This window comes from Pipistrellus kuhlii, unplaced genomic scaffold (genome assembly GCF_014108245.1).
Source record: "Pipistrellus kuhlii isolate mPipKuh1 unplaced genomic scaffold, mPipKuh1.p scaffold_m20_p_73, whole genome shotgun sequence".
Classification (NCBI taxonomy): domain Eukaryota; kingdom Metazoa; phylum Chordata; class Mammalia; order Chiroptera; family Vespertilionidae; genus Pipistrellus; species Pipistrellus kuhlii.
In genome coordinates, this window is record NW_023425577.1 from 995,571 (window position 1) to 1,022,514 (window position 26,944).

Below are 26,944 nucleotides of genomic sequence, written 5' to 3' on the forward strand. Positions count from 1 at the left end.
TGCCTTTCTCCATTTAATGTGATTTTTTCTTCTGTATAGCATCTGTACCATTGGATATGTTATATTATTTTATTTGATTAAATTTTTTCTTAATCATTAATTTGTAGAGACTTTTACTTAAAGCATTCACATACTCTGAACAGTACCATGAACATAATCTATAGATAACATACAGGATGTCCTCCCAAAATGTATACACACTGTACAAACTGATAGGTCAATTTTGAAAATAAAATGTATTTTGATAAACACTGCTTTTATAATTATTCAAAGTGTGGCTTACATTTTTGGGACACCTTATATGAATGAAAGATATCCTAAATAAAACAGCAATATACATTATGTTTGAAGAATTGACTGATGAAAAGGGGAAATTATAATAAGAAATGGCAATAGAAATGACTTAATGGGAACCAGATTCATACACTAAATATGGAAGTTATTTTCCTGATTGTAAAACAAAAATGTGTTATTTATTCTCAGTTACTAATGCGTGCTAATGTGAAAATTTGCTTTTCATTTTTTCTATTTTCTGATAGTCATCTCTGTCACATGGCACCATGAATGATACGCACATTTCAGAATTCCTTCTTCTGGGACTTTCAGAGGACCCAGAACTGCAGCCCCTCATATTTGGGCTTTTCCTCTCCATGTACCTGGTCACTGTGTTGGGAAACCTGCTCATCGTCCTGGCTGTCAGCTCAGACTCCCACCTCCACACCCCCATGTACTTCTTCCTCTCCACCCTGTCCTTGGTAGACATTTGCTTCACCTCCACCACCATCCCGAAGATGCTCGTGAACATCCAGACACAGAGCAGAGTCATCACCTATGTAGACTGCATCACCCAGATATATTTTTATACACTTTTTGTAGTGCTGGACAACTTTCTTCTGACTGTGATGGCCTATGACCGGTTTGTGGCCATCTGCCACCCCCTGCACTACTTGGTCATCATGAACCCCCGACTTTGTAGAATGCTGGTCCTTGTGTCCTGGATTATGAGCTTCCTAAATTCCTTGCTTCATAGCTTAATGGTGTTGCAACTGTCCTTCTATGCAGACTTAGAAATCCCCCACTTTTTCTGTGAACTTAATCAGGTGGTTCAACTTGCCTGTTCTGACACCTTTCTTAACAATATTATGTTGTATTTTTTAATTGTGCTCATGGGTGGTGGCCCCTTTGCTGGGATCCTTTACTCTTACTCCAAGATAGTGTCTTCCATATGTGGAATTCCATCAACGCAGGGGAAGTATAAAGCATTTTCTACCTGTGCATCTCACCTCTCAGTTGTCTCCTTGTTTTATGGTACAGCCCTAGGAGTGTCTCTCACCTCTGCTGCCACCCAAAATGCACACTCAAGTGCAATTGCCTCAGTGATGTACACTGTGGTCACACCCATGCTGAACCCCTTCATTTATAGTCTGAGGAACAAGGACATAAAGAGGGCCCTGGTAAGATTCCTTGACAGGTAAACTTTTCAAGGGCTAACTGTACTAGTTTGAAGAATTGACCAGGAATGAAGGGTCACTTCAAAACCTCAGAGCTCTATTCTTTAATGCACATGTGTCAAACACAAGGCCCTCGGGCCAAATCCGTCCCGCCAGGCCTTGCAATGTGGCCCCCACCTCACTGTCATCACTGCACTCCGCTGCGTTTCCATCACAATGACAGTTTATGACTGTTCAGTAAACCATTCGGCCCGCAATTTAGGCTGGATTTTAGATTTTGGCCCCTTCTCTGATTGAGTTCGACACCCCTACTTTAATGAAACAAATTAATCCAATCTTTTGACCATTCATAACTGGAAATTCGGATCTCATGAGATAACATGAATTATTTTGGAATGATTTATTCTCTTATGGCATATATCATTCAAAAAAATATTTCTATTGTTTCCTTGAAAGAGTAGTCATGAATTATCCTCTCCTATGGACATAAGTACATTTGGGTATTAAGGTATCTAAATAATTTTCTGCAGGAAAATCAGAGATCCCAGTTTTCATGGTACAAATCTAATCATTAAAGTGTGGATGGGATGTCTATGTGTCTGTGTTCTTATTCATGGGGTGAAAAATTACCTGGAGAGTTTAATGTGCTTTTTCTTATGTGCTATTTTTCTGCTTCTGCTTAAAACCATTCAATATACTTCTTACAAATGTGCTTCTTTCTAGTGCTCTGAGTAAATATCTCTCCTTTTTTAAACCTTTCCAAGTCCACCAAAGGGACAGTGAGTGAACAATCTCCATATCATATAATATATATCTGAATGAAGCTTATCTCACACATATTTCTCCACAAGTCACATCACAGCCTTCCTGCACTTAGAAACATTATACGTGATGGCCAATTTCAACAGTGAAATCACCAACATGAAGACAAGACTGTGGAACAGGCGGCACTATAAAGACTTTAAAACCAGAGCTCTTATTGTATCAGAACTGAAACAAGAAGGCAGAGACTTGCCTTGTTGGACCTCAGATTAGAAGTGGCCAGTAAGCAACTCAGATTGTTCTCTTCTCTTGCATGTCTGAGAATGACCACTGAATTCTAACCAGGATTGATTTTGGGTTACAAATATGTGTTTGCAAGTACCAATAGGTGTGTTCTCAAATATGGAATCTGTGAATAATGAGGAATGACAGAAGAAATGCACACACAAACATACAGAATCTCAAGTGTGTGTGTGTGTGTGTGTGTGTGTGTGTGTGTGTGTGTGAGTGTGTGGTTGGGGGAGTACTATATAATCACTATCTTCCAATTGTTGGTCTCTGTCTAGACTCATAATCTAGAAAAGCAGTTACTAGAGCAAGGGTAGTGGAGTGGAGTTAAAAGGTCAGGGAAGAAGTGACTGTTCCAAGTAGAAGATAATGGGGATGATCCAGGATAAGGCCATGAAGGAGGTTAAAAATGGGTGGATTCTGGATGGATTTTAAAAGTAGAACCCTCAGGGTTTGCTGATTCTGGGGTTTTGGTGGTGGTGGTGGGGTTAAATAGAAACAGAGATAGAGATACAGATGACTCTAGAATTTTGACTTGAGCACCTGGGCCACTAGGAAAAGCACTGAAGATCACAGAGGCAAAGAGAGGTGCCCAGGTTCCACATGGGTCCACAGTGGCTTCATCCCCAGCCAAGGGCTGGCCCTGATGTGAGAGCTCTCGTGGTGTGGATATCACTAGGGGCAGGGCCTGCTCAAAATCAGGCACCTTCTTTTGTTTCCTCTCAAGTCCACATCCCAGTACTTTCCCTCTGGCTTTGCTCTCTTCCTTTCAGTCTTGTTTCCATAAATACTGCTCCCTGTAGACTCAGATGATATGCTTCTGATACCTTTGTCCTAAAAATATATGGCATGAGCATCCATGAAATCCTATGTGGAAGAGGCTGGAAGCAAGGGTAGGGAGGAGGACATTCCTCACTGGGGGGAATTGAGGTGGGGAGTAGGTAGGGGTGTGTCTAGAAGCCAAGCAGCATTTACAGGGCATCTAGGACAGGGAAGGCATCCTCCCAGGCTAGCCCAGAATGGCTGATTCCCAGGGCATTCTTCCTCTGGGCCTTCTGGTGCCTGCCCTCAGCCATGGCTTTAGCTGCTCTGACTCTGATTGTAGCATTTGATTTTCCTCACTCCCTCCTTCCTACCAGCTCTGCCACTCCCTGTGATCTCCTTACCAGTGGCTCCATGAGCCTGGCTACCCAGGGCTTCTCAGATAGCCCAGCAGGCCCTGTGTGGGACCAGAGAGCCCTTCCTGGAACTTTTCCTGTCCTCCTTTCCACTACCTGGGTATCTCTGGTTCCCTCCTGTCTCTCCATGTCAAAAGCCTCAGAGGGACCATCTTAACTTATTTGTCTTTGAGTGAGCACTGACACTTTCTCTAGTTACTGCTTTCCTAGGTTATGAGTCTAGACAGAGACCAATACTTGGAAGATAGTGATTATAGAGGCCTTTCTGGGCCTTAATAAATCAGCCTATCCATCTCCCAATGGTCTATGAAGGAGGAAGTTATGTTCGTGTTCCTGTTCCTGTTACAATATGGGGAGACTGGAGCATAGACAGGTGAGGTTGCTCACTCAGGGCCACAGTTTCAGACACTGGCAGAGTTAGGAGCTGACCCCTGACTACTCTGGTCTTTTGCTCTCATGAAAGCTATAGACAAGGCTCCAGCTTTCAATTCTGCCCAGATGAGAGAGACAGGAAATAGAAAATGGACAAGAATATACCATTCAGTGTCAAGGGCGATGAAGATCTCAAAAGATGAGGGCTGGGGGAATGCCAGCCTTGGATGGTGGTGAATGATTCACTTAGACTCAACCTATCAATAGAAAAGCTATTATTCTCCTATTCACAATTTTTTACAGGGAAAGGATGCAGATTAAAATCGCAAAGAAAAAGGCATATGGATGGGACATGGGATAACAGGAATGAGCTTCTGGGTGTCTTTTCCCAGTGCAGTCCCAGCTGTCAACTCTCCCAGCAATGATGTGTGACAACTTGCACTGAGTATTTCCAATCAGGGAAACTCACCTGAGCCTTGATATTTAGGGTTTTTACTGGGAGTTGTTCACATGGGCTTAGCTGACCACTCATGTGGCTGACCTCAGCCTATTCAGAGGACAAGCTAGTAGTGCATGATGACCCAAGGCCTCCACCATGAGTCACATTGTGAGCATGACTCTGGTGTGGTCTAAAGTCTAAGGCATACAGACACTCTTAGCACACAAAGCACTCTAAGTCCTTAAGATAACCTCCCAGGAGCAAGGTAAGGGCATTATGTAGACAGGCCTTCCTTTGGGAGGTGCAAGCCCTCTAAGTTAGTTCTTTATGGCACAGGAGTAAATAGTGGAACAGGAATTCACATTGAGAGAGTTAATGTTAAAGCTAGAGCTAGAATGAAGTGGGTGCTTCCCTGATCCAGTCTTCTGATGAGTCTTCAGCCCAGGGTAATACCTGTACAGGAGCCCCTAAAAAACTGAAGGATGAGCCATGCAGATGTCTGGGGTGAGAGAGTTCAAGGTAGAGGGAATAGAGAGTGTCAAGGTGGGATTGAAATCCCAAGAAGAAAAAGAAGGCCAAGAGGGGGTGAAGGAAGGAGGTGATAGCAGAAAGCTCATTTGGAACAAGGTTAGAATGCCTTATGGACAGGATGACAACCCCATTTGGGGCCTGAACAACTGAGCTGGTAGTGGAACCATATACAAAGGATGGAAAAAATCAGAGGAAAGACTCCAAGACAGCCCCTATGGTATCCATGTGTAATGCCCTCTTCTTGAGTGTGGGCAGGCCTCATGACTCACTTCTAACAATAAGACAAAGGTGGTAAGACGTCACTTTCAATATTTGGTTACAAAGATTGAGATTTCCATCTTGCTCCCCTGGTGTGCACTCTCTCTCTGTGTCTCTCTCTGTCTCCACCTGCCCCACCCCTCCTTGCTCTGGTAAAACCAGCTGCCACATTGAGAGTTGTCCTGTGGAGAGACCCATGTCATGAGGAGCTGGGAGCTGCCTACTGGACAGCCAGTGAGGGACTGAGTCCTGCCAACAATGCCTAAGTGCACTTGGGCATGACCTTTCCTGCATCAAGCCCTCAGCTGATACTCTGGCCCATTAGTGACCCCAAAGCAAAGAAATCAGAGAAGCTATACCTCATTCCTGACCCACAAAAACTTTGAGGTCTTAAGTATTTGCTGTTATTTTAAACCCTTATATTTGGGGGCAATTTGTTGAACATCAGTAAATTGCTAAGACAACAAATTTGGCTTGAGATTCAGTTGTGAACAGGGGTAGTGGTGTTTGCCAGGTTGAAATAAAATTGGAATAGACATCTGCTTTGGGCTGTCTTCCCCAAATTGCAGACCCTCAGATAAGGGTGAAGTGCAGGTTTGTCATTAGAAGTATATCTTACAAAGCATGAGTAGAGGAGGAGAAAGGAAGTGAGATGTAAGCAGAACATACTGATTTTGAATGAGCACATTTCTGTGGTGGGAATCTGGGGCTCAGTCCCTCCAGGGGCCTCTGAGAGTGCAGGGGACACACTCTTTAAGAGTGAGGGTGCTGGGGTACTGATCCACCAAGAGATGGAGGTTCATTCCGAGGATGCTAACTCCTTATTAATTTTGACCTGCAGCTACATGGGCCACAGAAAGCCCTAGGTAGAGCATCCAAGTGTTAACAAGAGCAGGGATTACAGGGAGACGAATGAGGCACAAAGATTGATTGTTCCCTTGGCGTCTGTTCTACAATGTCTAGGCCAGGTGTCGGCAACCTGCGGCTCCAGAGCCGCATGCGGCTCTTTTGAAGCTTTACTGCGGCTCCGACAACTTGCAAGCCCGTGTGAAAATGAAGGTAACGTCTTACAGCCCTGATGTGCTGACACTGTGCACTGAGGTTCAGGAGCAAAAATCCCATTAACCAGGTATATTAAATATTTTAATTAGCTATTAATTTGCAAAACTATATTTTACATTGTTAAGTGAAAAAGTCCTTTTTTTCTTCAGATTGACAGCTAACTGCACGATCTGGTAGATAGCATTAAGGTAAGAAACAACATATGCAGTGTTATATTTGTTTTAAATGTCGCAATGGTTTTGCGGCTCCCAGGTTTTTTTTTTCCTTCGGAAACGGGTCCAAGTGGCTCTTTATGTCTTAAAGGTTGCAGACCCCTGGTCTAGGCACATTGCTGTGACAGATCCCATCTTAATTTAACATTTTGCTACTAAAATCATGTGAAAGAAAAGTGCCCCATGCTAACCTGATAAGCTCAGGGAAGGCCTGTATTAACGAAAAGAAAAAAATAAACCATTGAAACTTGTAAAGAATTTACAAGTTTATTTGAGCCAAACTGTCGACATATGCCGGGAAGCAGAACCTCAACGGATTGAGATAATACTCTGGAGAATGGCGGGTTACATTTCTATATTTATACATTGCAATTAAAGGAAAGGGATGTAGGTGAGTTACATGAAATTCATTGGTGATAGATTAAGGAGATGGGACAGAACTAAGTGGGGAAACCTCTGGGATAGGGTAAAAGGTGAAATGATGGACATGAGCTTCTTTTACAGAGATGGATACAGGATATTCTAAGGTAATTAACAGCTGACAATTAACTTGATAACAATAACAATGAGGGAATGTCTCGAGGCCATTTGTTGTGCTCTGAGGGGTCAGGGTAAAAAGGAAGTTACAAGTTATCCAGACATCTCATAGATAAGTTATCTTAGAGACTGGAAGGCAGATGGGCTCAGTAAAGAGATCAAGTTGATCTTTGTCAGGTGAAATATCTGGGACATGACTACCCACTATAACCTGTTTGTAGTTAGATATTAAATTTTCAAACCATCTTTTGTGGTTATTTTAGCTCTCTGAATTTGCAAGACTGCCACACAGGCCTTCCCTGAGCCTGTCAGGTTAGCATGTGGCTCTTTTCTTTCACACCTATTCTAAGTTCTAAATCCTAAAGACTAAATTCTAAAGACTGGGAACAGTCCTATCTTACGATAGCTAGATAAGACAGAAGCAGAGCTCAGCGTTTAGTCTCTAAAGGTTATCTATAGTTTCTATTCCTGAAGCTACTGAGTCAGTGGGAATCAATCTCCTGTGGTCCTGGTCCCAGGCAAGGGAAAATTGCCTTAGCCTCCAGGTCTACACCTGGAAGCTGAGGTAAATATCCTGTGTTTAATCAAGTGCAGAATCCAGACTAGAAGGGTTAAAATTCAAACAGCAGTTTTTAATTGAGTATCGTTGCTACTATATTTCATTAATATAGTTTCAGTTTTTTTGCATGTATCTGTCCAATTTTCCTAACATCATTTATTGAAGAGACTGTCTTGACTCCATTTTATGTTCATGCCTCCTTTGTCAAATATTAATTGAGCAAAGTGGTTTGGGTCGATATCTGTATTATCGACCAAGATCTCTTCTACTTTATGCTTCTTTCTCAGGATTGCTGTGGCTATTCGAGGTCTTTTTTTTATTCCAGATGAATTTTTGGAGAGTTCTTTCTAGGTCCGTGAAATATGCTATTGGTATCTTAATGGGGAGTGCATTGAATCTATAGATTGCTTTGGTTAGTATGGACATTTTAATGATGTTGATTCTACCAATCCATGAACATGGTATGTTCTTCCATCTGTTTACATCTTCCTCTATCTCTTTTTTCAGTGTCCTGTAGTTTTCTGCGTATAGGTCTTTTACCTCCTTAGTTAAGTTTATTCCTAGGTATCTTAATTTTTTTGGTGTGATAGTAAATGGGATTGCTTTTTTAGTCTCCTTTTCTGTAAGTTCACAATTGGTGTATAGAAAGGCCATAGATTTCTTGTTAATTTTGTATTCTACTAAATTGCTGAAGTCATTTATTAAGTCTATTAGTTTTTTGATGGAATCTTTCAGGTTTTTTATGTACAATATCATGTCATCTGCAAATAAGGACAGCTTTACTTCCTCTTTTACAATTTGGAGGCCTTTTATTTCTTCTTGTTATCTAATTTCAATGGCTAATATTTCCAGTACTATGTCAAACAGGAGTGGTGAGAGTGGGAATCCCTGTCTTATTCCTGTTCTTAGGGAAAATGGTTTTAGGTTTTTCCCATTGAGTATGATGCTTGCTGTGGGTTTATCATATATAGCTTTTATTATGTTGAGGTATGATCCTTCTATTCCTACCTTTTTGAGAGTTTTTATCAAGAAAGGGTGTTGGATTTTGTCAATTGCTTTTTCTGCATCAATTGATATGACTATGTGATTTTTATCTCTCAACTTGTTTATGTGATGTGTCATGTTCATGTTTATTGATTTGCTGATATTGTACCATCCTTGAATTCCTGGGATAAATCCTACTTGGTCATGGTGTATGATCTTTCTGATGTACTGCTGGAACTGGTTTGCTAGAATTTTGTTGAGGATTTTGGCATCGATGTTTATGAGGGATATTGGCCTGTAATTCTCTTTCATTGTGTTGTCTTTATCAGGTTTTGGTATTAGGGTGTTGCTGGCTTCATAAAAGGAGTTTGGAAGTGTTCCTTCCTCTTGAATTTTATAACTTTTTTTCTTCCCCTTATCAGAGAACTTTTCTGCCATTATTTCTTCAAATAGATTTTCTAATCCTTGCTGCTCTTCTTGTCTGTCTGGCACCCCTATTATATGTATGTTACTCGTTTCCTGTTATCTGAAAGCTCCCTTAGGGGGTCCTCCTGGCTTCTATTTTTTTTCTCCAGTTGCTATTCAGATTGCACTTGTTTCTCTACCTTATCTTCTAACTCACTAATTCGGTCCTCTGCTTCTTCTAGTCTACTGTTGAAACCTTCCATGGCCTTTTTGATTATAGCTATATCACTTTTAATTTCTTCCTGATTTTTACATAGGAAGATTTGTTGATTTTCTTGCCCATTGGTTAATGAACTGTGTGACCATTACTCAGAATTCTTTTTCTGTCACAGTGCAGGCCTTCATTTCACTTATTTCCTTTCTTGGCAATTCCTCGTTTACTTTTCTCTGGGGATTGTTTCATTGTCTCCCTATTATAACTATCACCAGAAGGTCCAATTACTGAATTGTGAGTGTCTGGGCTATGTGCTGTGGGACCTTTGCACCACCTAAGTGTCACTCAAGACCTCCAACACCAAGATGTGTGGCTGCTGTGGGTCTGTGGGAGTCATGCTCACCCAGGATCAGAGTCACCAGTGCTCAGTGAGGCCTCATGTGTGCACCTAGAATCAGGGACCCCCTGTGCTATGCTGAAAAACAGAATCTGCTATTGTGTGTTGAAAATTAGAATCCCCTAGCATGCCAGGAATCAGTGTCTCCTTGTGCCCTTGCCTAGAATTGAGTATTGGGGTCTCTGTCACTTGGTGTGGCCTTGTGTTAAGAAGCAGGATACCTGTGTGCACATGTGCTGAGAATTGGAGTCACTGGTTCTTATTGTGTGTGCATTGGGAATCAGGGATCTTGTGCAGGGTCAATGAGAAACAGTCAAGTCACTGGTGCTCAGTACTGCATCCTGCATGGAGAGTCAGGGTCCCAGGTCTGCTTGGAGGATCAGGTTGCACAGCTGCCCTGTGTTCATGAGAGGTCTACTTCTGGGCTGTGGAAAATAAACTTCTGGGTGTGTTTTCCTAAAATCAATGTCAGGTGGCACAGCCTCCCTGTGTGGGTGTGGGTTCTGATGTGTGGGTGTGCGCTGCAGGAAGCAGATCCCCTGTGTCTGAGTGCCCAGGTTCAAATTCAGGTAGCGCACCTGTCCTGTGTAGGTGTGGGGTCTGGTCTCACGGGTGCATGCTACTGACAGCAGATTCCCCATGTTTGTGTGCCCAGGTTCAAATTCACATAGCGCAGTTGCCCTATGTGGGCAGGAGGCCTGCTTGCCCAGAGTGGGTCTAGCAATTCCTATGTTGTTGCAGCAGGCCAGTGGGGAGGGCAATTGGCTCTGTGACTCACAGAAATCCATGATGGAGATGCCTGGAGTCTTGGTGTCCATGGATCTGCAGCTGTGGTTGTAGGTCTTTGTCCTGAGTGGCTGTAGAGTCCCAGTATATGTCTAAGACCAGACTAAGTGGTGAAGCTAGGATCCTAGTCTCAAGCAGTTCTGTTCTTCAAGATGGTATCCTCCCCAGAGTGACTGTGGTGGCAGCAGGGTTTTGCTTTCTAAATAAGCCTGGTTTGGCAGCCTGGTTTGGAAGACCTGCAGTATCTAACTGTCTTTCGTTTTCTCTCTCATTCTCTTACACACACACACACACACACACACACACACACACACACCCTGCACATGTCCACACAGTCCTCCATCTCTCCCTCACTCTCTCACACACTCTTCCTCCCTACCTTCTTGCTAGTTACCATCTTTCTCCCATTTTTATTCTTTATGCTGGTGTTCCTTCTTCCCTTTCTATTTATTCTTTTTACAGTGGACACTTTAGCATTTCTTGCATTGTTCTTTTCATGGTAATAAACTCCCTGAGTCCTTTTTTTTTTTCTTTCCTGTGAAGCTCCTGATTTCACCCTCAACTTTGATTGATAGCCTTGCTGGGTAGTGTATTCTTGGATTCAGACCCATGCTTTGCATGACTTTGTATATTTCATTCCATTTCCTTCTGGCCTGATGTTTTTCTGTTGATAATCTTATGGGAGACCCCTGTAGGTAACTTTCTGTCTCTCCCTGGCAGCCTTTATGTTTCTTACTTTGTTATTGGTGTTTGCCAATTTAATGATAATGTTTCTTGGTGTAGATAATTTGGGGTTCAACCTGTTTGGGACTCTGTGAGCTTCTTGTACTTTTGTGAGTCAGCCCCCCCCCCCCCCCCCCCCCCCCCCCGCAATATCAGGGAAGTTTCTGTCATTATTTCTTCAAACAGGTTTTCTATTACTTGTCAGGTTTGTCTCCTTCTGGCACCCCTATTATACAGATGTTGTTTTGTTTTACGTTGTTCCAAAGTTCCCTTAGGCTAGCCTCCTGTTTCTTAACTTTTTTTTTCTTCTCCTAGTTGCTGCTTTGCTTGGGATTTTTTCCCTACTTTGTCTTCTAGATCACTCATGCAATCCTCCACTTCTTCTAGTCTACTATTGATGTTTTCTATTGTGGTCTTTATTGCTGCAATGTCATTTTTCATTACTTTGTGGTTCTTCTTCATTTCCTCTTGGTTTTTATACATATCTTTGAATTTGTCTTCCATCTTTTTCAACATCCTTATGACCATTGCTCTGAATTCTTTCTCTAGCACACATGTGTCAAACACAAGGCCTGTGGGCCAAATCTGTCCCGCCAGGCCTTGCAATGTGGCCCGCACCGCGCTGTCATCACTCCACTCTGCTGCGTTTCCATCACAATGACAGTTTATGACTGTTCAGTAAACCATTCGGCCCGCGATTTAGGCTGGATTTTAGATTTTGGCCCCTTCTCTGATTGAGTTCGACACCCCTACTCTAGCATATTGCTTGCCTCATTTCATTTACTTCCATTTCCAGTGATGCCTCCTTTTCTTTCATATGCAGACTATTTCTTTGTCTCCTCATGATTGCTCCTCTCAGGATGAATGGTTATGTATCTCTCTCTCTCCTGCATTAAATCTCTCTAGGATTAGGGGTGTCGAACTCAATCAGAGAAGGGGCCAAAATCTAAAATCCAGCCTAAATCGCGGGCCGAATGGTTTACTGAACAGTCATAAACTGTCATTGTGATGGAAACGCAGCGGAGTGCAGTGATGACAGCGCGGTGCGGGCCACATTGCAAGGCCTGGCAGGACAGATTTGGCCCGCGGGCCTTGTGTTTGACACATGTGCTCTAGGTGATTGGTCTCTGACCTTTACATCTACGGATTGCCTCACCAGCTGTTTTTAATTTGCCAATTCCCGGTGGATATTATTCCATTCACCTGTTCCTTTTGTCTGTTCTATGAGAAGGTGCAGGACATGTCTGCATATTTGGCACTGCTTTGTCTCCCCCTGGACAAATGTTTTAGGTGCCCAAGGTCAGGGAGTGTTGGTGTTCGTGCTTTCATAGATAAGGCAGCTAATTCTTAATATATATATATATATATATATATATATATATATATATATATATATACACATACATATATATATATATTATTGATTTTGTACAGAGAGGAAAGGAGAGAGATAGAGAGTTAGAAACATTGATGAGAGAGAGTCATCGATCACTTGCCTACATCGATCACACTCCCTACTGGGGATATGCCTGAAACAGTGGTACATGCCCTTGACCGGAATCAAACCCAGGACCTTTCAGTCCCCAAGCCGATGCTCTATCCATTGAGCCAAACTGGTTTTGGCTAGGCAGCTAATTCTTGGGCATTGTGCTTGTAGAATTCTGGGGGTTATCCAAGGTCTCCCTAGTTGAAGGTAAGGCTGGGCTTCCAATCACAGCTACTTCCCCATTCAAGATGGTGTGGTCTCTGTGGCAGAGCTTGATGCTCTAGGACAGTGTTTCCCAAACTTCTCTCATGATGAGAATCACCTGGTGGAGTTGTTAAAATACAGATTCCTGAATCCCAACTAAGAAGTGCTAAACTAGAATTTTTGGGAACATATAGGGAAAATTGTATACTTAAGTAGTGCTCTAAGCTTAGTTGGGATTCAGGTATCTGTATTTTAACAACTCCACCAGGTGATTCTCATCATGAGACAAGTTTGGGAAACACTGCTCTAGGAGATATTTCAGCAGTAGTAGAGGCTACATCCAGGGGAACCAGGTCTGCTAGTCTCCACCAGCCCTATGGAATACAGCTGTCCCTCAGGAACAAAAACAGACACTCCCTGTATGTCCATGTAATTTCCTTTTGTTCTCTCACTCACATACTCTCTTGCAGCCTGCCATCCCAACAGCAGCCATCTTGGAACTCTGGATGATTCTTTTAATAAAAAAATTTGGTATAATATTTGACACTTGAGAAAAATTATTCTAAAAACACATGTTTTCTCATTACGTAAATGGCCATGATGGAAATAAATTTGGGAAGCTAAAAAAACAACAGAGGGAAAAACTGTGGGATATAAGAGAAAGAAGAAAGTTTAATAAAGTGAGTTACTGAAATTGAATACAGAAGTTAAGGTAAGAAATGGAAATTCTAGAGAGTTATGGGGGAGATAAGGACACATGTAATATCTTAATCAATAAAGAAATTAAAAAAAGAGGAAATTGTAGGAAATGAATAGAAAAAGAAGGCTCTTCTTCCACAGTCTGAAGATAATCACAGTATCTGATTCTAAGCGTTTTTTAAAATGAATCCAAAGACACACTTTATTCCTACCTTTCATGCAATTTGTAACAAGAGTGAATAGCTCAAATTCTCTTATTTGCAAAGCTATATCAATAATCATAAATGGATTTGAACATTGATGATAAACACATTATTTTCATGTGAAAAATATCAGTTAAAGAAGACATTTGATGGCAATTAAATAAAAATGCATTAAATCATAGCATTTTTATTAATACAAATTCTCACCCTATTTTAAATTAATAATAACTTAATAATCTGTGCAATGATATTCACTATCTAGGTTTACTCATTTTCAACCTGTTACAAATCATTGTAAATGCAGATTACTTAGCCCTTCTGAAAGGGGACTCAGAAACTGCATTTTATTTTTAAAAACATCTTTATTGTTGAGAGTATTAGGTATGTCTCCCTTTTTTGCCCATTGACCCATCTAGCCCACCCCCTCCTCCTGCCCCAGGCATTTACCACCTTATTGTCTGTGTCCAGGGGTTATGCATATATGCATATAAGTTCTTTAATTGATCTCTTCCCATCCACTCATCCACCCCTCGCCTTCCCTCTGTGATTGGACAGTCTGTCCCATGCTTCTAAGACTCTGAGACTTTGACCTCTGCAATCAGGGGTGCGTCTTCAGTCTTAGGACAACTGGTCTGTTTGTAGTTTCCTTTGCAAAGAATGTCTTCAGACCCTGTTTGATGTCCTTGTTCCTGAGACTGTAGATGAAGGGGTTCAGCATGGGTGTGACCACAGTGTACATCACTGAAGCTGTTGCACTTGAGTGTGAGCTCTGGATAGCAGCAGAGCTGAGGTACACGCCTAGCAGTGTACAATAAAATAAGGAGACAACCGAGAGGTGAGACGCACAGGTAGAAAATGCTTTGTACTTCCCCTGTGCTGATGACATGCCACGTATGCAGGACACTACTTTACAATATGAGTAAAGGATCCCAGTGAAAGGACCACCACCAAGCAGGACAGCTGCAAAATACATCACCATGTTATTAAGAAAGGTGTCCGAACAGGCAAGTTGGATCATCTGGTTGAGTTCACAGATAAAGTGGGGGATTTCCAAATTTGCACAGAAGGATAGCTTCAATGCCATTAAACTATGTAGCAAGGAATTCAGGACACTCATGATCCAGGACAGCAGAACCAGCAGTCCACAGAGCCGGGGGTTCATGATGACCATGTAGTGCAAGGGGTGGCAGATGGCCACAAAACGGTCATAAGCCATTAATGTCAGGAGAAAAATCTCCAACACTGAAAAGAGTATAAGAAAATAAATCTGTGTGATGCATCCTGTGTACATTATGGCTTTCCTCTTTGTCTGGATGTTCACCAGCATCTTCGGGATGGTGGTGGATGTGAAACAGATGTCTATCAAGGACAGGTTGGAGAGGAAGAAGTACATGGGCGTGTGGAGGTGGGAGTCTGAGCTGACAGCCAGGATGATGAGCAGATTTCCCAACACAGTGATCAGGTACATGGAGAGGAAAAGCCCAAATATGAGGGGCTGCAGTTCTGGGTCCTCTGTAAATCCCAGGAGAAAAAATTCTGAAATTTGTGTACCATTCCTTGGTGGCATATGGTGGAGGTGACTACCAGGAAGAGGGAAATAATATGACTAATTCACAAAAACGTGTATTACATATTTGAAATGCTAACATTTTTATTTGTAGAGAAATAATTAATTTTAACATATTTGTATGTGAATCTGGCCTTCTTTTGGGAAAAGTCCCATGCCACCTGTGATATGAAGCTTTTGCATCAATCATAATTTATCCTTATTATGTATTCTACATTTCTCTCTCTCTCTCTCTCTTTTTTTATTAAGGTAGTATATGTTAATGAGACATTTTTCATCTATTTCAGGAATAGAAATTGAGTGCTGACCATGTTTTTGGCACTGTCCAGACTGTAAGTATAGGGTGCTGAAGAACAAAAGTTTCTACAATTCATTGATGGAAAGGATCCCTGGATCTGGGTCAGGGTGGGTGTGGAAGGAACATGGATGTTTTTCTTCCCCTGCCTCTCAAAATCCATGGAAAAATATCCTCATGTGAGGATTAACTATATATATATATATATATATGTATGTATAAAACATTTGAGATGGTGACAGGTGTTATGAAGAAAAGGAAAGCAAGTATAAAGAAATGAATAGGGTGTTTTATTTTTCATGGGTGTTTAGACAAGACCTACAAGCAAGATGGCACTTGTAAAGAGACCTCAAGTAAGAGAGGGAGATGCAAAGTTCTGTGGGAAAGCGTATGCTGGGCTTGTTCAGGATAAAAATCCTGAGGAAGATGTTTGTTTAATGTTCAGCTAAAAAAGGAAACCATGTTGGAGGTGAATGAGTATGAGGAAGAGAATGAGAGAAGGTGTGAGACAAGTTGAGGCCTCTCTGCTATTGTTGAAACCTCAGGCACAGGGACTTCATTGTTCTTTGCCTCTTGCACTTTGTTGCAAATGTGCCCCATGGATGCAAACAGATCCCTCCTTAGTACTTGATTGAGCTCTGGCTCCTGTATTGTTAGAGTTACCTCAAAATATATGATCCTTAATCCTCCTGTTTTGAGGACTGCACACACACACACACACACACTATAACATGCTTATATTATTTCCATGACTTTCTCAGACTGATTTGACAAGGAGTGGCTATAACCCAAGTTGGCCAGATCATTCACATGTATACAGTAGAAATGGTTTCTAGCAATTCCAATTTGTATTCCTCCCATATACAAATAAACTTGTGCTTCATATTGGGATGGCTATTTTTCTGCTGTGTATTTAAACAAACATTTGAAAAATCTGTTTATATTCTGACTATTATAAATAATGCTGCAATAAACACAGAGTGGCCATATCTTTTTGAATTAGTATTTTTCCTTCTTTCAGATAAATATCATAAGTAGCATTGCTTGGAGTCTATTAATAAATGAATGTGGCATGCGTACACACACACACACACACACAGATACACACCCACGGTGCGGCAAAAGTGGATTATAGTTGCTAACATGGAAAATAATACAAGATTAAAAAGCAATAATACAAGAATAAACTCTGTGTTCTGTGTACTCACAACTATAAACCTATTTTTGCTCTACCTGTTATATACACTATAGAACATTATCAGCAATAAAAAGAATGAAACTTGCTATTTGTGGGACAGACCTAGGGAGCATTATGCTAAGTGAAATAAGTCAGACAGAATGACAAATATCATATAATTTCTCTTACATGTGGAATTTTAAACAAAACAAAATAAACAACCAAAAAACAAACAAACAAACAAACAACATCAACAACAAACTAATAACAAACTCATAGATACAGAAAAAACAGATAGAGGTGAGGGAGTGGGTGAAACAGGTGAAGGGGAATATGACAAACAAACTTTCAGTTATAAAATAAATCAATCATGTTTATGTAGTATATAGCACAAAGAATATTGTTAATAATATCTTAATAATTTTGCAGTGACAGATTGGCACTAAACTTATTGTGGTGACCACATTGTAAGTATATAACTGTTGAATCACTATTTTGAACACCTCAAGTTAATATAATATTGTATGCTAAACATACTTTAATAAAGAATAAACTATAAAATAATAGTTGTAATTGTATAAAAATTCTGTTGAATAAACAAAGTGAGAGAAAAAGAAGTGAAATGAAATGAGGAGTTAAAAATGATCTAATAAGCTCGGGGGTGAGGCAGAAAAATCTTCCTTGGTTCTGGCAGCATTTGAACCCTAAACACATTCCCCCGATGCCCAGCTAAATAATGAGAGCACAAAAAGAAACTTGTCTAAAAGACAAAAGAGGTAACAACTTTATGGTGTCACTTTACATATTGTACACCCAGAGCAAAAGGATAAACCAACACTTCACAGAAGAAAGTATCAAGGGGAACATTATAAATATCAAGCATTGAATACTTGTTTTTTCTGGATCTATTTCATAATTATTTGACCAGTTTATTTTTTTATGGTCTGAGGGAAGATGAGCCCCTTTCTTCCTTTTCTGACATGGCATCTTTTCTATTATTTCTTGGGCTTTGGATTTTGATCATAAAGAATAAACCATATGCAAAAAAATGAAGCTAGATCACCAATTTACACCACACACAAAAATAAACTCAACAATTCACCATAGCTAAGATCTGGAAACAGCCTAAGTGCCCATTAGCAGATGAGTGGATTAAAAAACTATTGTACAGCCAAAACCGGTTTGCTCAGTAGATAGAGCGTCGGTCTGTGGACTGAGGGGTCCCAGGTTCGATTTCGGTCAAGGGCATATAAATTGGTTGCGGGCACATCCCTGGTAGGGGGTGTGCAGGAGGCAGCATCAATGTTTCTAGCTCTTTACCCCTCTACCTTTCTCTCTGTAAAAAATCAATAAAATATATTAAAAAAAAATAAAGTTTGCTGGAACTGTCTAATAGTTTGAAAAACAACAAGAAATGACTTTTGCACACATTACATCTGGGAAAACTGGAAGAGCAGTCATGTTGATTGAGGTTGGGACTTTCAAACTGGTAGCAAAAGGGTGTCTTCTAATATTTTTGGCAGAAAGTGAAGTGTTACAATTTTAGAGAACAACCTGAAGTCAGCTACAATTATTAAAAATGATGATGTTATTTAATTCAGAATTTCTCAGCCTCAGCACTGTTGACATTCTGAGGCAGACCATTCTCTGTGGTGTGATCTATCCTGTGAATTGAAGGTTATTTAAGCAGCGGTCACCAACCAGTGCTCCATGGACCACTGATGGTCCATGAGGGCCAAAAGGTTGGCGATCACTGGTTTAGAGTACCCCTGCCTCCACCCACCCCTCTCCAGCGTGACAGTCACAAATCTCCCCGAAAATACTCACTGTCTCATAGGGGACAAAACCACCCTGACCAGAACCACATTTTGAAATTAATAATTTAAACAATTTATAGCATTGATACGACAGCAATTTAATGAGAAAGAGTGTGAAAGACCATTAAAAGCATGAGTAGCTCTTATCCTTGCCATTGTAGCCATTGAAATAAATACATTGATTCAAGCAAACAAACACAGTAATTTCTTGCCTCTGGACTAAGTAGAACGGACTGTCAGGTGACAGCAGGTAAATGTTCCTGGCTTCCATTCTCTGTGACCCTCTCCTGCAGGGTCATCTGGTTTATTGGACTCACATGGACTAGATCTCTTAGAGGAAGGTCATTGTGGGGACGTCAGAATTCCTCCACAAATGGTTGATGATAGAGACTAAAGTTCTGTTCACAGGCAAGGCAGCAGGGAAGTGTGCAGCATCAGTCTCCAGCCAGAATTAGGCCTCCAAACAAAGAACAACGACAAATAAAATAACCATTCTCCTCTCAGCCTACGTTTGCACAATCTGAGATACTGAAGTGGAGAAGATATTTATAAATCCCTGTACCTGCTCCTCAGGCACATTTCCCTCTTGTTACTCCCACCGCTAAGCACATGATTCCTCTGGGAAATAATGTTTTGGACAGAAAGGAAAATCTTTAAAGATTCACTGTTTCCAACAGACCAGGTTACAAATCATGTGAATTCTCCTCCCCCTTTCCTCCCTCTCCATGAACTCTCCCCTCATCCAGATCTCTAATCTCCTAGCGCCCCATCTCTACTCTGAGTTGTGTCCTCCAAATCTAAGATTGAGGAACCTGTCTGCATAAGTCTCTTTGGCTTCAGCACTGACTTGTGTTGGATACACAGTCCTGATGTCCCTGGAAAATTTCTGTTCTCCTTTTCAACAAGGCGAGAGCTGATTCTTTAGGCAATAAACCTTTGGCACTACACTTGTTTACTTTCTGACATTTTCGCCACAATAATAAGGAAATTTTGTATTTCCATCACAAGTTAAGACTATCATTATAAAAATGATTGTTAATTCTAAAAAAAATTATTTAGATCTTTTTATGCACTGTAAACTGAGGCTAACACCCTATAAGGATTGTCTAGTTTAATTTTTATAAGCAACTTACCCATGAGAAAGCACATTTATGAGCTCCATTCTCGATTGCAGAAATGGGACATGGAGACCTTTACTGATCTGTCCAAAGTTAATATCTGAGTAAGTGGCCGGCCTTCACTTTAATTATATCAACCAGAACGGACTTCTCCCTGGGGCTGTTAGGCAATGTCTGAACGGAGGACACTCAATATCTATGATCCGCAGTACAGCACCCACACATGGAATTACTATCCTGTCCCCAATGTTAACAGGGACAAGGTGAGAACACCTGCTCTAGGCCAGCCCCTCTCCACTTCTGAGTGCATCCAAGGCACCAAAGTTTGTAGTGCAAACGCAGATTCTGATTTGTCTCAGATAAGCCCAGGAATTGCATTTCTGACAAGATCCCAGTGGTGTTGATGCTGCAGGTCCTCCTGGTCTGTGGACCACAGTGTGAGTAGCTAGGCTGTGGCTCTGTGTCAGAGTCAGGTGTACATGGTTCTACGTCGTCTAAGGCAAAGATCCTCTTTAGATATAACTTGGAAGGAATCGTGTATTCACTTATTGTAGAAGTTGTGGTAAATACTGTTAGTTTCAGGACCCTTCCTTGGTACGAAACAATGCATTTCTGAAAAAGACTGTAGCAGGCAGAGTAAGGGCCTCCTAAAAATGAACACATCATACCCCAGTAACGTTGAGTATGATATTTATATGATAAGGAGGAGGATTCGGTACAGATGGAACAGGCTTGTTAATCGGCTGACTTTATGCCAGAGGATGAGCCAGGCTCATTCTGGTGGGACTAGGGTAAGCACAGTGGTTCTGTTAATGTTGAAGAGAGAGACAAAAGATGTGGTCTCAGAAAGATTTTGAAAATATGACCCAGCTGGCTTGAAGATGGAAGAAGGAAAATGAGCCAAGGGACGACAGCCAGCCACACATACAATCATCAGAAAGAAACAGATCTTCCCTGAGCCTGACGGAGTCCAGCCCTGCACGGATCTTGGTATTAGCTACTGACTCATTAAGCTTCTGACATCTAGCCTGTAAGAGCATGTTTGTTTTAAGCAACTACTGTGGGAATACTTTATAGCAGTTATAGGATTCAATATAGATATTTACTCAATAAAACTTGTTTGACAGAAGCTTCCCTTGAATCATTTCACGTTAAACACAGGCATGAAGAAGAAAAGGAATTTTAACTAGATTTGGAGATATTTCCTCCTCCCCCTTTTTGCTGGTACAGTGAAGGCCTCACTGCATATGTGTAAACTGACTATGCTACCTCTGTGGCTTAAAGAGTTAAGGTACGATGGGTGACCTTTATTTCTCCATCCATATAACTATAGTGACTTTCCCCCCCCCCCTCAGCACCCTATATCTTCGCCTAGGACGTTGGTCAGTCCGCAACTTATGTTCCCTGAATGCATGCCAGAATTCTCATTACAAGTGAGACCACTCAGGGAAAAGGCTGAGTGTGGGGTAGGAGTTCTTTTCAATTGTTCCAACAGAGGAAGTCAATGGGTAACAAATCCAATAATATGTGCAGCCCTGCCAATAATAAAGTAATTAATTTGAACTAAAACTATGTAGTATCCTCTTCAGACTTATTAAATACACTTGTTCATGTGAATATCCAGCATGAGAGAAGATGCTGCAATGAAAGTCTCACAAATTGCTATTGCAAGGGACCAACTCCCTGACTGGTCAGGATCTTTTCAATAAACACAAAACATGCTCAAATGCACACCATCTTTGACATTTCATGCAAACATTCTCAATCCATGAAACTGTTCTTCCGATATAATTTTCTATTACCTTCTTTCCGAAAAACAAGTCTCAGATATGTTTTTATTTTACTGCATCTCACTCATTCCACAGTGTCATCATCCAACAGGACTCTCATTCCCAGAACTAAATTGTCAACGATGGTCCTTGTCATGCAGATTCAAACACCCACATCTTTCTTATTATATTAACTAAGTTAGTTACCATTTGGTTACTAACCAGGAATACAGTACAAAGATATCTTGTCTCTGAACTAGGATGTTTGGGCTCCCAGGTGACTTAGGTAAAAGTTCTGAGGTTCAATCCTCTCTGACCCTCTATTGATGTACCTACTGGCCTCCCAGACTCACCTGGATGGGTCTCTGAGAGGAAGGTCTCCGTGTGGAAGTCTGAATGTGCTCCCTGAATGGTTGATGATGAGTCCGAAGCTCTGCTCCACATGAGACAGCAGGAAGGAGTGAAGCACCAGTTCCTGAGCCAGCTTAGGAATAAAAAGCAACAACTGTGTCCTGCCCCCCAGCATTATACAAGCTGGAGACTGCACAGGGGAGATAGTTATAGCTCTCCCTATATCTGACCATCAGGCACATATTTCCCCCATGTTATTTCAACATCTAAGCATGTGATTTCCCTCTGGGCCTCTGGAATAAGCAAAAAGGAAATTTTTCCTAATGATTCTCTCATCCCAAGGGACCAGGTTGGAAGTTAAGTTTTTATGACTCTTTCTCTTGAGCTCACCTGCTTTGCAGAGGTCTAACCTTACCCATTCCTGACTTCCTGTTTTGTACAAAGTCTGGTTTGGGGTGGGACACAGATCTCATATCTCTGGAAAATTGCTATTCTCCTCTTTAACCAGACAGAACTGCATTCCTTTGATATGCAATACTGTGTATCTCCCTGTTTGGCTTCCTGACACATTTGTCAAAATAACTGGGGATTTTATCCTTACATCACAAGTTAAGAGATATCATTTAGTACTTCATAAAATATTTATGAACTAGAGGCCCAGTGTATAAAAATTTGTGCACTTGGGGGTACCTCAACTCATCCTGTGCCCTCTCACAGTCCGGAATCCCTCAGAGGATGTCCACCTGATGGCTTAGGCTTTATCCTTGTAGGGAGCAGGCCTAAGCCTCAGTCAGGCATCCTTAGCACTGCCACAGAGGTAGGAGTGGCTCCCACCATCTCCACTGCATTCTTAGCTGTCAGCCTGGTTTGTGGCTGAGTGGAGCTCCCCCTTGGGAGTGCACTGACCACCAGCGGGCAGCTCCTGTGTTGAGCATCTGTCCCCTGGTGGTCAGTGCATGTCTTAGTAACCAGTCATTCCCAGTTGTTCTGCACTTAGGGTCAATTTGCATATTACCCTTTATATATAGGATTGTAACCGTTACATTCAGATATTAGATATTTTTATATTACATGACCTGAGCTTAGCTTTTTATAGGAATTGTTTGGTTTAATTTTTAGAAAAGTCCATTCTATGAGGCAATATTATGAACTCTCTTCCCCATTGTAGAAATGGGAGTAAAGAAGTTTGCTAATCTGTTAAAAGCTCAAGCTGATAAGAGATGTGGTTTTGATTGGAATTCTGTCAAGATGCCTCCAAAAGCTTTCACTGTAGGGCAGTGGTTCTCAACCAGAGGTGACTGTGCCTCACGGTCTATTTGGCAATGTCTGAAAGATGCTGTTGAACAATACTCAACACACGTAATTATCCTGTCTGAATTGCCAAAATGAAAAGGTGAGAACTCCTAATCTAGACCAGCACTTTTCCAAGTTCTCCAGCATTATCTCAAACACAATGAGATATCATCTCACACCTGTTAGAATGTCTATGTGCATGTGAGTCACCTAGGAGTCTAGTTTGAATGCAAAATCTGAATTATCAGGTCCTGATGGTCTTGAGATTATGAGAATCAATGTTCTGTGTGATGCTGATGCTGCAGGTGCTGATCTTATCAGCAATGTTGTGTATCTGTGTTTGAGTCATAGTTGCATGTAATTTTAAATAAGAAGAATTTTCACTCATTATTGAGGCTATTATACATTTACTAGAAGTCTGGTACATGAAATTCATGCACTGCGGGTATGTCCCTCAGCCCAGCCTGCACCCTCTCCAATCTGGAACCCCTCGGGGAATGTCCAACTGCCAGTTTAGGAGTGGCAGTCAGACATCCCTCTCACGATCTGGGACTGCTGACTCCCAACCACTTGCCTGCCTGCCTGATTTCCCCTAACTGCTTCTGCCTGCCAGCCTGATCACCCACTAACCACTCCCCTACCTGCCTGATCAACACCTAACTGATCCTCTGCTGGCCTGATTGTCCCCAACTGCCTTTTACTGCTAGCCCAATCACCCCCAACTGCCTTTCACTGCTGGCCAATCACCCCTAACTGCCCTCCCCTGCAGGCCTGTTCCCTTCCAACTGCCCTCCCCTGCAGGCCTGGTCACTCCCAAATGCCCTTCCCTGCCAGCCTGGTGGCCTCTAATTGCTCTCCCCCGCCAGCCTGGTCACCCCCAATTACCCTCTCCTGCTGGATTGATAGTCTCTAATCCCAGTAGTGGGCGAGCAAGAGGCAGACAGTCAATGATTCTCTCATTATTGATGTTTCTATCTCTCTCTCCTTCTCCCTTCCTCTCTAAAATCAACAAAAATATATTTTAAAAACAAAGAGAGAAGGTACCAAGGAGGGGATCTGTTTCCATTGAAAGGACACCTTTGCCACAAGAATAATAAGAGCATAAATGGTATATGTATGAGGAGGTCCCTGTGCCTAAGGTTTCATCAGTAGCAGAGAGGGCACCTCACTCCTCAATGTGTCTGCCACCACTTCTCCTCACTCTCCCCAATGCTCACCCACCTTGCAAAAGGGCTTCACTTTTTTTGAACATTTGAAACAAGAACCTTCCTCAGGGCTTTTGCATTGGCCAGTCTCTCTGCAGGGAATATACGTTCCCAACAAAGCCTTGTGTCTCCCTTCCTTTCTTGTGTTAAAAATAAATTTTTTTGAGGGCTGAAATTTTGTACTTAAATTTCCTTTAAATACAAAAAAGGGTTTATTGAGCCAAATGCCAGCCAGCAAAGGACCAGGTCATGGGGCATGAAATCTAAACAGTATCAGAGTGACTCAGAAAAGACATGTCCACTGTCCCAGAGTTGACAGCTCTTTACACTTTATGTTTTGGGGAAGAAAGAGGTAAGTTGTTTTAAGAGAATTTACATTGGCTTCTGATGCTGGTGGGGGTTGCCACAGGGGGAGAGTATCACAGGAGAAGGTAGCTGAGGCAGTTCTAGCATAGGCACCAAGGAAGAAATATTTACTACTTTTGATTGGTTACAAGCAGCAGTCCTGAAAGCTCATGCAGCACAGGATGCAGGGCCATCTAGTGGTCGCTACAGAAATTGATTCAAAGTTCCAATTTACAGTCAAGAATGTAAGCAATCTTTCCTGAGTCCCCAGCTTTTACCTGGTTGACTACCATAATCTTTTCTTTTCTTTTTTTAAAAAAATTTCTTTATTGATTAAGGTATCACATATTTGTCCTCATCCCCCCATTTCCATCCCAAACCCCTGTCCATGCATACCCCCAAACCCCTGTTGTCCTTGACCTCTGGTTAGGTTCATATGCATACATACAAGTCTTTTGGTTGATCTCCCCCTTTTATACACGCCTTCCTCCACCTTCCCTCTGAGGTTTGACAGTCTGAGCAGGTTGACCAGGACCAAACCAGAGAGGGTCGGACCTGCATTAGCACCATTTGACTACCATAATCTTTTTATCTCATTCACTGGCTCAGGAGTTTAATTTAGGACATCTCAGATTTCTTTCTGTTCACTTTTGAGGTCTATGTTAAAATGTCACTTTGTTTGCAGATCTACCCACACACCCCTGAAAAATAGAATTCCCTACTCAGTCTCTCCTTCAGACATGCTTTCTGTTTCTTCATAGCACCTGCCACCATGGTCAGCACTCAATTAGCATTTCTGAGAAACACTCCAGTGCCACAGCCTGGGTCATGTACTTTGTGGTCACACCCAGGCTGAACCCCTTCATCTACAGTTTCAGGAATAAAGACACCAAACAGGCTCTGAAGACATTCTTTGTGAAGGGAACTACACATAGGCCAGTTGTTTTAAGACTGAAGACCTTCCCATGATGGCAGAAGTCAAAGGCTCAGAGTCACACATCATGATGATCTTCAGACCATGGAAGTACAACTTGCTCTTTCCATTTATTTCCTGAAATTTCTGTTTCTTTGACCTCATCTTCTCTAGTCAACATATATAACTCAATAAAGTTTTCTGCTCTTAGATATTCAACAACTTTTCTCTTTGTTGTTTTTCTACTTTCCTAAATTTCTTTCCATCATGGATCAGATATATTTGGAAAATTCTATTTACATAATGAAACAATATCGATATCTTCAGAATGAGTTCTCTCAAATGACATATACCATACCAAATAAATTTTTTTTTTAACTAAAGAATCATCCTGAATTGCACTACTCCTAAGGAAAAGCTGCACTTAATGACCATGGCAATTTATACCATTTTGTATGAGTGGAAAATCTGAGACCTCTACTGTTCATTTTTATGACTGATATTCTTTTGTATATCACTGTCTGTACTGGTGGTCCTGATAACATAGACTCTACCATACCAGTGCATTTAATAGCTGGTCACTGTGTTTTATTCTCCTTATTAGAATCCTTTTCTCTTTAAGCTCAGTGTTCATATCCCTGTCTTAGCCACTTTCAAAACGATTATCATATCCATGTCTCCAAGAGGACTCTTCATTGAAAGATGAATTTTAATAAATAGGTTGACCTAATACCACCTCAAGTCACAGATTAATTTCTTTTCTTTTCTTTTTAAAAAATCTTGATTGTTCAGATTATTACAAATGTTCCTATTTTCCCTCCCTCCATTGCTCCCCTCCAGCAGGTTCCCACCCCACCCTCTGCCCTTTCTCCCCCCCCCCCCATTGTCCTCATCCATAGGTGCACGTTTTTTGTTCAGTCTCTTCCCGCACCCCCCATTCCCCTTTTCCCCGAGATTCATCAGTCCACTCCCCTTCCATACCTCTGATTCTATTATATTCACCAGTTAATATTATTCATCAGATTTTTTAATACCCTTGTTTTTTAGTTTTCACTTGTTGATAGTTATGTATTTCTTGTTCATAATTTTTATCTTTATCTTCTTCCTCTTCCTAAAGAACCCCCTCAGCAATTCATATAATTCTGGTTTGGCGGTGATGAACTCCGTTAGCTTTTTTTTTTATTTGTGAAGCTCTTTATCTGGCCTTCTATTCAGAGTGATAGCTTTGCTGGGTAGAGTATTTTTGGCTGTAGGTTCTTGCTATTCATCACCTTGAGTATTTCTTGCCATTCCCATCTGGCGTGCATGGTTTCTGTTGAGAAATCAGCTGACAATTGTATGGGT

General features: G+C 41.4%; 2 protein-coding genes across 4 annotated transcripts; one reads left to right on the forward strand and one right to left on the reverse strand.

Annotated features, from left to right (window-relative positions):
- The first annotated feature begins 551 nt into the window (after positions 1–551).
- Positions 552–25,656, forward strand: LOC118710387 (olfactory receptor 7A10-like). Of its 3 annotated transcripts, none has more exons than XM_036422867.1 (2): positions 552–1,448; positions 25,585–25,656. In XM_036422867.1, the coding sequence occupies exons 1-2, from the start codon at positions 561–563 to the stop codon at positions 25,654–25,656; spliced, it is 960 nt and encodes a 319-aa protein (XP_036278760.1). In that variant the 5' UTR covers positions 552–560. The 3 variants fall into 3 exon arrangements, with proteins under 3 accessions (XP_036278760.1, XP_045432026.1, XP_036278761.1); XM_045576070.1 differs by lacking the exon at positions 25,585–25,656 and adding an exon at positions 7,573–7,718; XM_036422868.1 differs by lacking the exon at positions 25,585–25,656 and having other exon boundaries at positions 552–1,475.
- On the reverse strand, positions 14,349–15,323 carry LOC118710386 (olfactory receptor-like protein OLF4). The gene has a single exon (XM_036422866.1). The coding sequence runs from the start codon at positions 15,315–15,317 to the stop codon at positions 14,349–14,351; it is 969 nt and encodes a 322-aa protein (XP_036278759.1). The 5' UTR covers positions 15,318–15,323.
- Positions 25,657–26,944: the final 1,288 nt, after the last annotated feature.

Excerpts from the sequence above, each read along its gene's own strand:
- LOC118710386 (XM_036422866.1), bottom strand. The coding sequence starts at position 15,317 with ATGCCACCAAGGAATGGTACACAAATTTCAGAATTTTTTCTCCTGGGA.
- LOC118710387 (XM_045576070.1), top strand. The coding sequence starts at position 561 with ATGAATGATACGCACATTTCAGAATTCCTTCTTCTGGGACTTTCAGAG. Across the intron at positions 1,449-7,572 it reads GGAACAAGGACATAAAGAGG|TCAGTGGGAATCAATCTCCT; the intron begins GCCCTGGTAAGA and ends GAAGCTACTGAG.